This window comes from Centroberyx affinis, unplaced genomic scaffold (assembly GCF_046629955.1).
Source record: "Centroberyx affinis isolate AG114_WGS23_722 - 3 ecotype Tasmania unplaced genomic scaffold, CSIRO-AGI_Caff_v1 ptg005786l_1, whole genome shotgun sequence".
Classification (NCBI taxonomy): Eukaryota; Metazoa; Chordata; class Actinopteri; order Beryciformes; family Berycidae; genus Centroberyx; species Centroberyx affinis.
In genome coordinates, this window is record NW_027282934.1 from 110001 (window position 1) to 124107 (window position 14107).

The 14107-nt window shown below is 44.3% G+C and overlaps 1 protein-coding gene across 1 annotated transcript in view; it reads left to right on the forward strand.

Moving 5' to 3' along the window:
- The window catches only part of itpr2 (inositol 1,4,5-trisphosphate receptor, type 2), a gene marked incomplete at its 3' end in the record, with an annotated part of 45504 nt that extends 33349 nt beyond the window's left edge, over positions 1 to 12155 (forward strand). The window contains exons 38-55 of the mRNA XM_071547300.1: positions 427 to 547; positions 858 to 1045; positions 1217 to 1397; positions 2426 to 2679; positions 2827 to 3027; positions 3466 to 3576; positions 3967 to 4062; positions 4167 to 4286; positions 6118 to 6252; positions 6368 to 6560; positions 6747 to 6872; positions 7961 to 8136; positions 8253 to 8417; positions 8545 to 8728; positions 10363 to 10449; positions 11365 to 11486; positions 11659 to 11824; positions 11995 to 12155. Coding sequence (XP_071403401.1) covers positions 427 to 547; positions 858 to 1045; positions 1217 to 1397; positions 2426 to 2679; positions 2827 to 3027; positions 3466 to 3576; positions 3967 to 4062; positions 4167 to 4286; positions 6118 to 6252; positions 6368 to 6560; positions 6747 to 6872; positions 7961 to 8136; positions 8253 to 8417; positions 8545 to 8728; positions 10363 to 10449; positions 11365 to 11486; positions 11659 to 11824; positions 11995 to 12155 — 2787 coding nt within the window. The remainder of the gene's footprint in view (positions 1 to 426; positions 548 to 857; positions 1046 to 1216; positions 1398 to 2425; positions 2680 to 2826; positions 3028 to 3465; positions 3577 to 3966; positions 4063 to 4166; positions 4287 to 6117; positions 6253 to 6367; positions 6561 to 6746; positions 6873 to 7960; positions 8137 to 8252; positions 8418 to 8544; positions 8729 to 10362; positions 10450 to 11364; positions 11487 to 11658; positions 11825 to 11994) is intronic.
- Between the last annotated feature and the right edge of the window lie 1952 nt (positions 12156 to 14107).

Genomic DNA, 14107 nt, shown 5'->3' on the forward strand with positions numbered 1-14107 from the left:
CAATTTCTTTGTTGATAAGGGCATTGTCATCCTGCAAGCCATCGCTCCCATCAAGAACGAAATGCATCATGGGATGAAGGTGATCACTCCCATTAGATGGAAAATGCAATCTGCTTAGCCCTCTTAGGGATGATTGGGTTGATTTCATGCCAGGAAATACACCGCACCAGAACCCTTCTCTTGGATGGAACATTTTGTTAGTGTGTCCTTCATTTTGACATTACGCTATGTAGATCTGTATGTCTACATTAGATATGGATTGCAAAATGCTACTTCACATTTTCAGGGGCTTTGCAAGCAGTAACTAAGTTACTAAAACAAAACCAAAAGTGTGAAAATGTGAATTTTCTAGTTTGAGGCTAGTATAGAGGAGACACACTCTCAGACTGTGATGTGGATTTAACATTACCATTTTTGTCTCCGCAGGGAAACGTGTTAAGAAAGATTCTCCTCACGCGCTACTTTGGAAATCAAAGACTTCTCTCCAAGTCAGAGTTTGGGAGTGGAAACTGCTCATCAGGAGGCTTTGTCAAGCCGTCGTCTGGAGGTACCGAGAACCCCAAATATACCCAGCAGCAGCCGCAATAACCACTCACTGCTGAGGAAACAAGAGCAACTAACATGACAGCGCTCCACTTCTTAGGGGAAGTGCTCTTTGACAGTCTGTGGCAGACTTTGAATCTAGTTAAAGCAAATCCTAAGCACCATATAAATATATATTTATATCCAAATACAGATGCCGACAGTTGCTTGGAATAGTTGATATTTAGTAATAAATCACATATGACTTTGCACACATTATCAGTAATGTTACACAATAAGTATCAGTTCTGATAATCAACATTAAATCCGTGCAGGAAGTTCTCCTGTGCTGGACTCTGACAAGCCAGGCAGCAGCGTGGCGGAGATCCAGTGTCTGCTGGACAACGTGGGGGCATCAGAGCTGGTGATCGACCTCATCGTCAACACCAAGAACGACCGGGTGTTCGAGGAGAGCATCCTCCTGGGCATCGCCCTTCTCCAGGGAGGAAACACGCAGATACAGGTGGGTGATATAGACACATACACAGACAAACACTCACACCTACACACACGCATACTCAAATGATCCTTTTATGTCCACACTGATGAACTGAAGCCCAGGACACACACAGATACTCTCACAGCTTCAGATTGTGGAGATTTATGCTGATTTGCCGCTCTCCCTCCCACCTAGAACTCCTTCTACAGCCAACTGTACAAGCAGAAGAAGTCAGAGAGGTTTTTTAAGGTTTTCTACGACCGCATGCGTCTGGCCCAGCAGGAGATCCGAGCCACCGTGTCCGTCAACATGTTTGAGCTCAGCTGCAGGAAAAGGGACGATGACGGCGACATCGCTGGTGTCAGATTCAAGAAAGGTACAGCAGATTGATGATTCACTGTAAGCTTTCCTAACTTAAATGATCTGAGTGTGGCCAAAAAACATTTGTCACCACTGCTCTCTGGGACTGACACACTTCTACTCTGATGCAGCAAACTCATACGTGCTCCTCAAGGATGAAGGTGAAACAGCAGGGTAGTGATGTCAGAGGAGCATATATTCACTCGGTCAGAAAGTCACGCTCTGAGCGTATTTTCCTAGACACGGGACAGGAGTGCAAAGCATTGACGTCACAAACTGGGTTCAAATGTGAACTTCAAACCCTTAATCATTCTGCTTTACAGTATGTGTGGTCCCTTTTTAAAATGACTGAACTCCAGCTAGGACTTCAGTTACAACAACAGTGGCTGACAAATCCAGAAAGTCTCTTGCAAATTCTGTGTAATGACAGTTGGACACAAAGGCCCCTAATCCAGCAGAGATTATTATTACCCCACATATTGCTGCGCTTGACTCCACTGTACTGTATCTGTGATCTTTTTTGCTCTGCTGACCTCTGAGCAGACTGTTGTTCCCAGTGCCTGCGGTCACATGTCAGAGGCCATGTGACGGCCCACATCACAAGCTTATCAAAAGACCATTGTATCAAGATCGGCTGTTTTCATACTCCAGAACCCCACTCAACAGTTGACCACTTGTTGGGGGCCATTGATGCCATTGATCTTTACTCATGAAATATTTCAGGTGTACTTGTTTCACCCACACCCATTAACTAAGACCCATCTTAAGATAAGATAAGATAAGATAAGATAGCACTTTATTGATCCCCTTGGGGAAATTCAGGTGCCACAGCAACAATTGGTGGACAATGCCAAGGAAGTCAAGTATGTTTCAAGTACAGGAAGGTAATAGAAGAAATAGGTACTAATATAAAATAAAGGTAAAAGTAAAATAAAGGTAATGTACATAATATACAACAATAGAGACTTCGATCTTCCACTAAATGTTCACTCAGCTGTGTCTCTCCTCCAGTAAATAAACAGTAAAATCATCTTGTTTCTGTAGGGAAGGACTCCGGGCTTCATATGAGGGAGGAGATGCGAGGCCAGCTGAAGGAGGCCTCCTCGGTGACCTCCAAGGCCTTCTGTGCCTTCAGAAAGGAGCTGGACCCGGACCTGGAGGGCCTGGGACAGAACAGCGAGGGGCCTGGAGCTGAGGAGGCTGCAGAAGAAACTCAGATGAGTCCAGCCATCACCATCATGAAACCCATCCTACGCTACCTACAGCTGCTGTGTGAGAACCACAACTCAGACCTGCAGGTACTGGCCCCTTAGAGGAAAAACCTTGTAGGCGTTAACTTTATTTCAACACAATCTTTATGTTGAATGTATTGATATATATATGTAGATATATATATATATATGTATACTGTTAACCTCACTGTTGTTTTTCTGCTCTAAATCCAGAACTACCTGCGCAACCAGAACAACAAGACTAACTACAACCTGGTGTGTGAGACCCTCCAGTTCCTGGACTGTATTTGTGGCAGCACCACTGGAGGCCTCGGGCTGCTGGGCCTCTACATCAACGAGAGCAACGTGGACCTGGTCCGCCAAACCCTTGAAACCATCACGGAGTACTGCCAGGGACCCTGCCATGAGAACCAGGTAGGGGGTGGATGGGCTAGTTTTCCCAAATAGAATCAGCTTTTCTTGCCCCCTCACAAGTAGAGCTGAACAATTAATTGAAAAAATAAAATCACAATATGCAGTATGCATCTGCAGTTTCCAAATCGCAGAGGCTGCAATTAATTGCTTAAGAGAGAGGGGCGTCCAAACTGGCTTTCTAAACGAGGTGTAATCTATGGCCTATGAATCAAGAACAATATTGGTGAAAACCTTTCATCAAACTCTTCCCAACTTGCCACACCAAGTCCAGTTGATGATGTCGGCATCAACTGGACTTCAACATCAGCCTCACAATCTCCTCTTAGTGTCTTCTATTAGAGTGTCTTGTCAAACATACAAATTACTGTGACTTGTCTGATAATTTTTGTTGCAGTCTGATGTACTTTGATGCCAACTATAGCTCCATTACTTTTCCAGACCTGCATAGCCAAGCATGAGTCGAACGGCATTGACATCATTATAGCGCTGATTGTCAACTCCATCAACCCCCTGGGGAAGCATCGGCTGGACCTGGTGCTGGAGCTCAAGGTGAGCGCCACGTGTCTCTGAGCGCTGCGAGGCTGCTCGCTATGACGCACACGCATTAAAAGCCATACTTGAACACAGTACATACACTGAAGCTATACTTAGCATTTCATTTCTAGCCCTCATCATCTGCAGCACTAGAGGCTGAGATCCTGATGACTGGGAGTTGATTTTACAAATCTCCTAGTGTTCAAATAATAAGTTACAGTGGATGATATTTTTATGATAATCTTTATAATTTGTATAAGGAATGCAGGCTTTCTTTTTCAATTTAATGGTTTATTTCAGTTTAAAATTGTATCCGTGAAGTCCTGGTCATGATTACTCAGTATTATATCTGCATTGTAGAGTTGATCAGGATGTGAAGGTCATTGTTCTGTCCCTGTCTTGTAGAATAATGCCTCCAAGCTCCTATTGGCTATCATGGAGAGTCGCCATGACAGTGAGAATGCAGAGAAGATCCTCTACAAGATGAGACCCAATGAACTGGTAAGTGCGCACACACACACAAAGACAGGCCCTATCTAAAATTAATCTATTTTCAATTGAATGTACTGTAAGGAGCAATGAATTGCCTAACTTCTGTGCAACAGGTGGATGTAATGAAGGAAGCCTATGCCCAGGGGCTGGAGAGCGAGGCAGAGGAGGACAGTGTGGGAGACCTGATCAAGCCCAAAGACGTCGGACATAACATCTACATCCTGGCCCACCAGGTAATAACGCCCAAGCTGGTTCAGACTGGGAAGGCGGCATTACTGCACTTTCTCTCTCATTACCCCCTTTCGCTGACCTCAGCACCTTGTAGTACAGGAGTGTGTGTGTGTGTGTGTGTGTGTGTGTCTGTGTCCACATGCATGGGTGTAAGCATGCTCCTATTTGAGTGTATATGTCCTGTGTGCCAAAGGATGGAGGAATGTGGATCTGTAATAGAACCGCTCTGCCAGTTTTCTAAAATTAGCTCCAGGATGTGTCACTTCTCCTGCCGACAGGTGGACTGATTCATAGCTGTAGGTGTTCTCGTATCACCCAAGCAGGTAATAGTCATTGGATTATTAAATGAATCTGGTTTGCCTCCTCCAGGGTGTCATCAGTAAAGAAATCAGAAGGGAGTATTGTGCCAAGACGGAGTGAGAAAGGAGTTGTTGTGTGTGTGTGTGTGTGTGTGTGTGTTCCTCCCTCTCTCCCTCCCCTCTCTCTACAGTATATGTCAGTTGGAGAGGACAGACCAAGTCTAGCGGGTTTTCACTTCTGCTTTTTCAGAACCAAGTGTCAGACGGGGTATTTTTGTCCAGCCAACAGACTAGTTTCATTATGACAACGAAAGTCTTTTTGACTGTTCCACTGTTTTTTGACCCCAGAAAGTGAAACGCAAACACACACCTACACTGATGACACACAAACATAAGATGCCGAGTGTTCAAGCATCTGTTAGAAAACCCGTCTGTCACTCGCTGCCGCGGCCTGCTGAGTGACAGCTGCCATGTTCCTGGTGTCTGTCAGTATTTTCTGTGTGAGAGATAATAAATAAAGCCAGCTCAATTTATCAAATGCAGCTAAACAAATAAAGAAAAGAAAATGATATAGATCATTCTGAAAGTGAGGAAAATAAACTGCTGTATCTTGATCTAGAGGATATACAGAATTTGACGGTATTTGCTCCAAGTCTGTATTGTCATGTCAGACTGCTTTTGTTTTGATATTTTTTCCTTTTAACTCTCTTGAAGTTGTCTGACTGAAACATCTATAATTAACGCTTTGTATGTTGCAAGATGGTAGTGTTGCAATGATTTCCTCCTCTCCTGCAAAGTTGCATTAAATATCCATTAGTTTGTTGATCTGAGACCAGTCCGAGATCAGTTTTCATCTTGCTGAAGTCTTGGTGAAGTTCATATGCTCAGATCTGACCAGATCAAGTATAATATTCTAGGTTGTTAGGGTGTCAGGGTGATGAGTAGGAATGCAACTAATGATTATTTTCATTATCGATTAATGCATTTATGCCTCATTTAGATTAATCGTTTAGTCCATAAAAAGTCAAAAATAATGCCAAATATCATTCACACATTACCAGAGCCCTAGAGTCTTAAAATTGCTTTTTTATTCTGACCAGCTGCCAAAAAAAGTATTCATTTTATAATGATATGAAAGGGAGAAAGCAAGCAAAGCTGTAACCGCCAAATGACTAAAATGATTATTATCTTTTATCAAAATTTGAATCAATTAATCTTCTGGCGATAGACTAATCTAAACTAATTACTTGATTAATTGACAAATCGTTTCAGCTCTAGTGGTGAGTGAGACATTCTTTCAATGGCAGGACCATGTTCGCCCTACTGTGGGTGAAAATGAAAAGAGAATTTCCCTTTGGGGATCAATCACATTCCCATTGTTGTTATCATTTAAAGGCTTCGTGAATGTGTTGTCTGGTGGTGGGCTGAAACAAATGCCTCTTGTCCTTGTGACTCTTGTGCTACGTACTGTGAATTGAAAGTGAGATGAACGAACAGTGTTTTGTAGTAAGCTGTAATCTTTTTTGGATCCTAGCTGGCCAGACACAACAAGATCCTTCAGCAGAGCCTGAGGCCGGGGTCGGGGCTGGGAGCGGGGGCGGGGCCGGAGCCTGATCATGAGGAGGACGACGCCCTTCATTACTATGCCAATCACACAGCGCAGATAGAGGTAGGCCTCACCGTCCCCTCCTCCAGCTGTTATCTGAATCCCAATAGTTCAGAATGTTCACATTGTGTGCGGCTATACACCCATAATGAGGATGTATCGGATATCTATTTGCCAGATTGTGCGTCATGACCGCTCCATGGAACAGATAGTGTTTCCCGTCCCGAACATCTGCGAGTACCTGACCCTGGAGTCCCAGGTGCGCGTGTTCACCACCACCGAGAGGGACGACCAGGGCAGCAAGGTCAACGACTTCTTCCAGCAGTTTGACAACCTGTACAACGAGATGAGGTGGCAGAAGAAGATCCGCAGTAAGTCTGCTGCTCGGGCAGAAGAAACAGTCGATGGGGTTATTACTAATGATGAGTGTGATCCGCAGTGTCTGGGTTCTGTTATTACCAGTATAAATTGTTGGGCCTGCACTGTTTGTGTGTGTGTTTTGAGTCTTATATCATTATGGAATCCCTGCACTAAGACTTCTTGTTATGTCTGTACAGAAAACAAGGCTCTGTTCTGGTTCTCGCGGCACATCTCCCTTTGGGGGAGTATCTCCTTCTACTTGGCCTGCCTGCTCAACATTGCTGTGGCTGTTTTCTACCCCTTCGGTGATGATGGAGACGAGGGTGAGAATTGCTGATTCTTGCTACTTAACTTGTCTGTGTAATGCACCGGCTTGAGACCGAGCGGTCGTTCACGGACAGATCCCCGCTGGATGTGAGCGAGGAGTAAGCCTGGCCTGGCCTTGTGGCGAGGTTGAAGCTCGTCTGGGTTCTGCCAGGTATTATTCATGCTGGGAAGAAGAACTATCGCTTCCTCTCAGGACGAGTCTGCTGCTGTGTCAAACCTACTGTCTTTTTACCTTGTCAGCGTGATGGATGGACATGGATTAATCTAATTCAAAAGTGCATTGAATTATTAAATGACCCAAACCCAAAAGCGCATTCTATGTTTTATGTATTTCCACAAAAGTGGTGAGTTCAGTTGAGCTCTTCAAGTCTGCCCCACCACAATCCGATTGGTTTTCTTGATGTTACATCAAGGTTACGCTTGGCATTTCAACTTTTTTGAGATCTGATTCTTAAGATTGGATTTGATGAGATCAGTTCTCTGTGCGTTTGAAAATGGCTCTCATAGGTCTGCTAAGGTTTTATTTAAATCTGTTAAATTACTTTTTCCCACTCTCCCTCTCCATGTGTTAACATTGCTTGTATGCAAAGTTGTGGCTGGATTGTGTTCAAACTTTCTAGAATTCTGATCCCAATGCGAACCGCTTTTATGTCAAGTTTTGAAGATCTGATTTTTGTATGTTCAGACCTGTCACTTGATGTGTGATCAGATGATTCAAGTCGCATTGAAACATCAAATCCACCATAGCCTTTGTGACCTGGCAGCAGCCTTAATGCTAGATGCTTAAACCATTTTTAGCAACAGATCATCACAACATCGCGCTTTACTAAAGAACAATGAGCCTCATAAACACTTTGGCGGTTTACAGTGCCAGCTAAAGAGACGGTTGTTCTGAGTGATGAAGTTGGCGGTCCCTATGGCCTACTGTTTGACATTTCAAAGTGTCGCCTCTTAGTAGAAGCAGAGACTGTGTTGTGCCAAGTAAAGCACTTAGCTCAGTTGAATAATTCAATAGAGAAACGCCACTTCTTCTCAGAGTGTTAACGCGGCGTACGCTCTGTTGATGTTTTCCTCTCCGGCCCAGGCACCTTGTCCCCGTTCTGGAATATCTCGCTGTGGGTGGCGGTGGGGGTGTTCACCGCCTTGCTGCCCGTCCTGCCCAAGCCGTGGGGCATCCTGTTCTTCCTGGTCTCCCTCATTCTGCGTGCCATCTACACTATGGGCCTCGGTCCCGCTCTGCTGTTGCTGGGTACTGCCAATGTAAGCAATGCGAGATTCGACCCAACTGATATATCGGTTCTTGTCAATTCATACGTCGTAATTGTTGATTTCTTTTTGTTTTTATCTCTCAGCCTTGTCCTCTTCTTCTCTTTCAGCTGTTTAATAAAGTAGTCTTTCTCGTGAGCTTTGTGGGAAACCAGGGAACGTTCACCCGCGGCTACAAAGCGGTGGTTATGGACATGCTGTTTATCTACCATTTGGGCTACGCCATCATCTGCGTCCTGGGCCTCTTCGTACACGAGTTCTTCTACAGCTTCTTGGTAAGAAATCTCTCTCGTGGTTTGCTTCCTTTGCGTTGTGATTGTTTGAGTATACCATCGCTTCAGACCGTGCGAGGAAACTTTGTTCTGAATAAATGAATTTGTTGATGTGTTTGCGCCCCCACAGCTGTTCGACCTGGTGATCCGGGAGGAGACGCTGCTCAACGTGATAAAGAGCGTGACGAGGAACGGCCGCTCCATCATCCTGACGGCTGTTTTGGCCATCTTCCTCGTCTACTTCTTCTCTATCATCGGCTTCCTCTTCCTCAAGGACGACTTCCGCATGGACGTGGACCGCCTTCCTGCCCCAGGTCAGAACTCCCAAAACCTGCTAATCCACCCTTATGGTGAACAAAACCTTCTAAGTTACAGTATTTGTAATCAACTTTATAAGGTGAGAGTGCTGCAGAAGACAGAAAGCTTCTTTATAACCTGCTGCTTTCTCTTAAAGAGGCACATTTCTAATCAATAAAGTAATAGTTTCTACAATAGAAATGGCATAGATTTTACTATAGGTATAGCTTTACTTTATCTTAACAGTTAGATTTCTTTTTTTTTTTAAACAGATTTTTATTAACAGTTAGATTTCTAGTTTTCTCCTTATGGAAGAGAGATGCAATTATGACAATACAACCTACTCTATACTTGATTTCAGTCATTTTCTGTCACGCTGTGGCCTTTGTGCCACTGCATTTAACCTTAGTTCCACTTTCAACATCTCGTAAAGCTGTGCTCTCTTGCAGTATTATCAAAAACCTGTGTGTGTGTGTGTGTGTGTGTGTGTGTGTGTGTGTGTGTGCATGGCAGGGAGACGAGATAATTATATAGTATAGCTGTCGGGTGTAAACTTTGTATCTCCAAAATGTCAACTTTTCAGTAACAGAAAAAAATAACCTTGTTTTTAGCTTGGTGGCGATGCATTTTTGACATTATCCAATGGGTTTTGAAAGGGTTTCATAAGCCTGAGAGGTTAGAGTATTTTCTCAACCCATAGAGAGGCATGTAATCCTTCAAAATAAGTTAAAACATGAAAATCAGCAACGATAGGATAGTGTGTGTTTTTAGGAAAACAATTTTATTTATTGTTTGTTTTTATTTGCGTAATTGTATACATGGTAACACATGTTCTTAGGCACTTTGTCGGCCCATCTGATACGTGTGTTTATATGAATGTATGTGTTTTGAAAACACGGTCTTCAGGAGCATGCATGAGTGGGTATGTGTTCATGAGCTCTGGCACTGTGCTCCGGTGGTCAGGAAGACAACCCGCTAGCACGTGTGTGCACCTGTTGCATAACCTGGTGGCCGCGCCATTCTGTGTTTCACAGAACAGAGCAGAGCAGAAACAGCGCTGGGTTATGTAACCAGCTGGGCTCGGCTCTGTCTGTGTCTGTTGGCTGCGGGCTGCACTGCCTGTAGGCACAGCCGCAGCTCCGTCAAACCTCAGGAGCACCCTAACCCGCTGCCGCCTCTGGGCCCTGACCCCCCGCTCCCTGCCCCTTCAGCTCTGCTTCTTCTTCCCGCTGCCTCTTGTCCCGTAGCCCTGCCTCTGTCCTGTAGCCCGGCATGGTAGGAAGCCTGTCAGAAGCCCTTTGCGCAGGTGTACAGCTCTCCCTCTGTCTGTCTGGCTGGCTGAGCTGATCAAATTCAAGTAGGCTTTGTTGAGGTGCAAATGATGTGTTCAGTTTTTGTTTAGCCATACTTCACCACCCACCCAGCACCTGCTGCCTGAGTTTACATAATGTCTGACTATATCTTTCTTGCTGATTTTAGTGGAGTTTAGAAGAATTGGTGGAAGGAGTTTGATCCAAAAGCACATTGTTGTTGTCAGTGACTCCCGTCACTAGTGGGCACAATATTTCATTATGTCATTTGTTGTGATATCTGAATGATATCTCTATGTTATGATCAGTAGTCAACTAAACTTATTGTTTCACATTTTTAGGAAAAAGGGATTTTTTGAGTAATAGTGGAGCTGCTGACTCGTGTATGAGAGACAGCTGCCCTGACTCCTCACCCAAGTCTGCTCCTGGTAAGTTTTTACTAAAAGCTGCTACAGAATGTCCATTGAAATCACATTTCTCCCTAGTGTACTTTTTTTTTTTTATAGATCCTGCTTGACAACCTACCAGTTTTGAAAGTAACTATTTTGAGGACAGTTGGTCTTTATGGCTGGACTGGGGTGTGTGTGTGTGTGTGTGTGTGTGTGACCTTTCCAGCAGCAGTCAGTTCCTGAAAGGTTACACACACACACACACACACACACACACACACACACACACACACACAGAGGCACATACACACATGTATTTGCATATTTGCGAACACACACACACACACACACACATACACACACACACACACACACACACACACACACACACACACACAAACACGCGCATAAAGAAGCATGATGAGGCAGAGGGGGTGACTCACGCTGTTTGTTCTCCTCTCCTGTGCATCTTCATGGATCACCTGCACCGTAGGGGCAACACACGTGACCTCATCCACATCCTTCTCTGCCTCTCTGTCTTCATCTCGCCCTCTTCGTCTGTCATGCTGCTTGTGCCATTTCATATTTTATCCCTTTAGATTTTCTTTTGTCTAGTTCTTCTACCTGTTTCATGTGGGTGGGAGGGTCAAATTACCCACTCTTTAATCATGCCATTATCAGCTGTTTCCATGGAAAGGCGTTTTATTGTTGACTCACCAGAGGGTTGTTCTGGTAATCAAAGGCAGTTGAGTGATAGTTTTCTGAATGAGGTCAGGCTATATTTGAATAAAGAAAGAGCTTTCTTGAACTCACTGTTACTCATTGCTTTGCACCTTGAGAAGGCCTGAACTTGGTACACAAACAGACACACAAACACTTTCACACACTCTCTCTCTCTCTCTCTCTCTCTCTCTCTCTTGCCCTTCACACATGTTTCTGTGTGTCTAATTGCAGACGAGGACGATGGGACAGAGCGGGTGTGCGACACTCTGCTCATGTGTATAATCACGGTGTTGAATCAGGGACTGCGTAATGGAGGAGGCGTTGGAGACATCCTCAGGAGACCCTCCAAAGAGGTCAGGGAACCTCACCATGAATGAATGGAATGATTTGCTTTGTTTGTAATGGTGTGAACTATTCATAAATGGCATTTGTGCTGCTGCTGTGGCTGCAGCTGTTGCTTTTAATGACGATAAAATAATTTTAGTGATGAGGAAGTTGACTTTTTCTCCATATTCTACCATCCAGGAGCCTCTGTTTGCTGCGCGCGTGGTTTACGACCTTCTGTTCTTCTTCGTTGTTATCATCATCGTTCTCAACCTCATCTTCGGTGTGATCATCGACACCTTTGCAGACCTGAGGAGTGAGAAACAGAGGAAGGAGGAGATCCTGAAAACCACCTGCTTCATCTGCGGTGTGTACAGCTGTGCTTTGCTCAATATGTGCAGACTAAAAAATGATGGTGACAGAACAGCATAATATAAAGGCCTACTATGGAGAAAATTGATCTTGCTAATTACGTTGGCTAATAACAGCCTGCTGCCACCACTTCATTCCCCCAACCCCTCTGCTCATGTCTCACAGGGCTGGAAAGGGACAAGTTTGACAACAAGACTGTGTCTTTTGAGGAGCATTTCAAGGCCGAACACAACATGTGGCACTACCTTTACTTCCTGGTTCTGGTGAGGGTGAAAGATCCCACTGAGTACACTGGTCCTGAGAGCTATGTGGCCCAGATGATCAAGGTCAGTAGACTGTGTTACACCCACTTATTACAGAGTCAATGTACAATGAATACAGCACAGTTAATGTAACACATAGTTCAATTTTCATGTGCCACAAGAGATGCATTTCACCGGCAGCTGTATCATCAGAACAAATGAAATTACAATAATTTGCTTTCATATTGTTTCTGCAATATATATGATTATGTAATAATTTAGGGTTTTGTGCATTGAAATACACATTGACCTGACACAAGAAGACATAAACAACACCCAGGTTTTTGTTTATTTGGACCCTACAGCATAGAGAAAATGTAGTACACAAACTACCACACTCATTTCACATCCATAATTCAAATTCCTTTTGGTGAGTCTTGCCAGTCAGCATGCAGATGCCATAGTGTTAGAGCCTTAAAGGTGTGCAAACTTCATCTTTTTCCTCAGTTAGGAGACTCACAGAGTGTACCAGAGAATCCTGAGCGTCTACAGCAGACGAGTGATAAAACAGCCCCAAAATGAGATTGAGCCTCTAGGCCTGTGCCAAGCATCCCAATTTATTCTCCTTCCCCCTCACTGTTGGAAAGAGATGGGTCTCTGTGTTCAGGTAGTACAGCAATGAGTCTGTGCAATGCTAAACCTCTAACCTGCTGGGACATAGTGTGGTTAAATAGTAATTAAACCTAGTCGAGCTCTATTATCATCAATGCAGCAACTTGCTGCACAGACACACAGACAAGAAGTTGAAGGATGTAAGGGCAACAAAAGGTGTTGCCATGAGGTTAATGGATTCAAATGAAGCCTTGGAGCACAATGGCACATTTTGTGATTAACATTCAGCCGTGATGGGCATAAGAATGGTTGCATAATAATGAACAATTTGCATAACAAACAGGTGACAGACATCTATTTAATATGCATCAGCAGGTCTTCTAACAGGTCGGTACTCTGATGCCAGGCCAAGGTATCGGTGCATGATGAGGTAATGATGAGTCAGGAATTTATATTAACACCTTCTAATATAAAACAGAAAGACTCACAAAAGACACAAATTCAGGCTATTTACAACACAGCTAACTGCCACTTTTTATATATATATTTTATCAGTGTGGTATCAAGGTATTTTATAAAGACTATGGTCTTTATTAATAACAACATGAAAAGGGAGCGGCAGTGTAGCCCAACAGTCACAGAGACACCACATGGCCTCAGGTTTGATCCTAGCAACAGCTGTGTCTCCATTCAAATTGTCCTTAATTGACCTGAACCCCTACCTGCTCATGCATTGTAAGTTGCTGAGACTGAAGAGGTAGGAGGGGGGGCTCTGCAGTCTGGGCTCCACTTGTTAAATTCAATTTTTATTATAATCTCCTACACTACAGTTTGGGGGGGGGGGACAACTCAACATGGAGCGACTGGACTCATTAAGACTCTGCCATCCCCACTCTTTCTCCCTGTCTGCATAGAGCTGAAACCTGATGACCTCAAACACACACACGCAACACACACACACACACACACACACCCAGAATGTGTGCATCTGGTTGGGTAGGATAGAATGATGTGTCGCTAAGCAAAAGAATAGGATCGTGTTACACTGAGCATGTTGTGCCTGTGGTTGCGGCTCTCTGTGCGGGTGTTTGTGTGTAAAATTATGACAGCAGCTACAGGGCTAGCAGGTACTGCAGCAGCCACAACGCTGTTACATAACCCATCTCAAGTGGCCTGCTAATAGCTCAGCCCTGCCTGGCACGTGCTCTCCTGTCCCCTTCTCTCTCACACATACTCTCATGCATGCACACACACACATAGACAAAGAGTCGCTATCACATCATGAGCCCTCCATTTCCTTAGCAACACAGATGTGACACGTTGTCAGCAACCGGAGCAGCAGCAGAAATGGCTGAAACGGAGCCACTAAACTTGTATTGTGAAGTGAGGGCAGAGGTCAGATTTGACCTATGAGATGTGGTAGA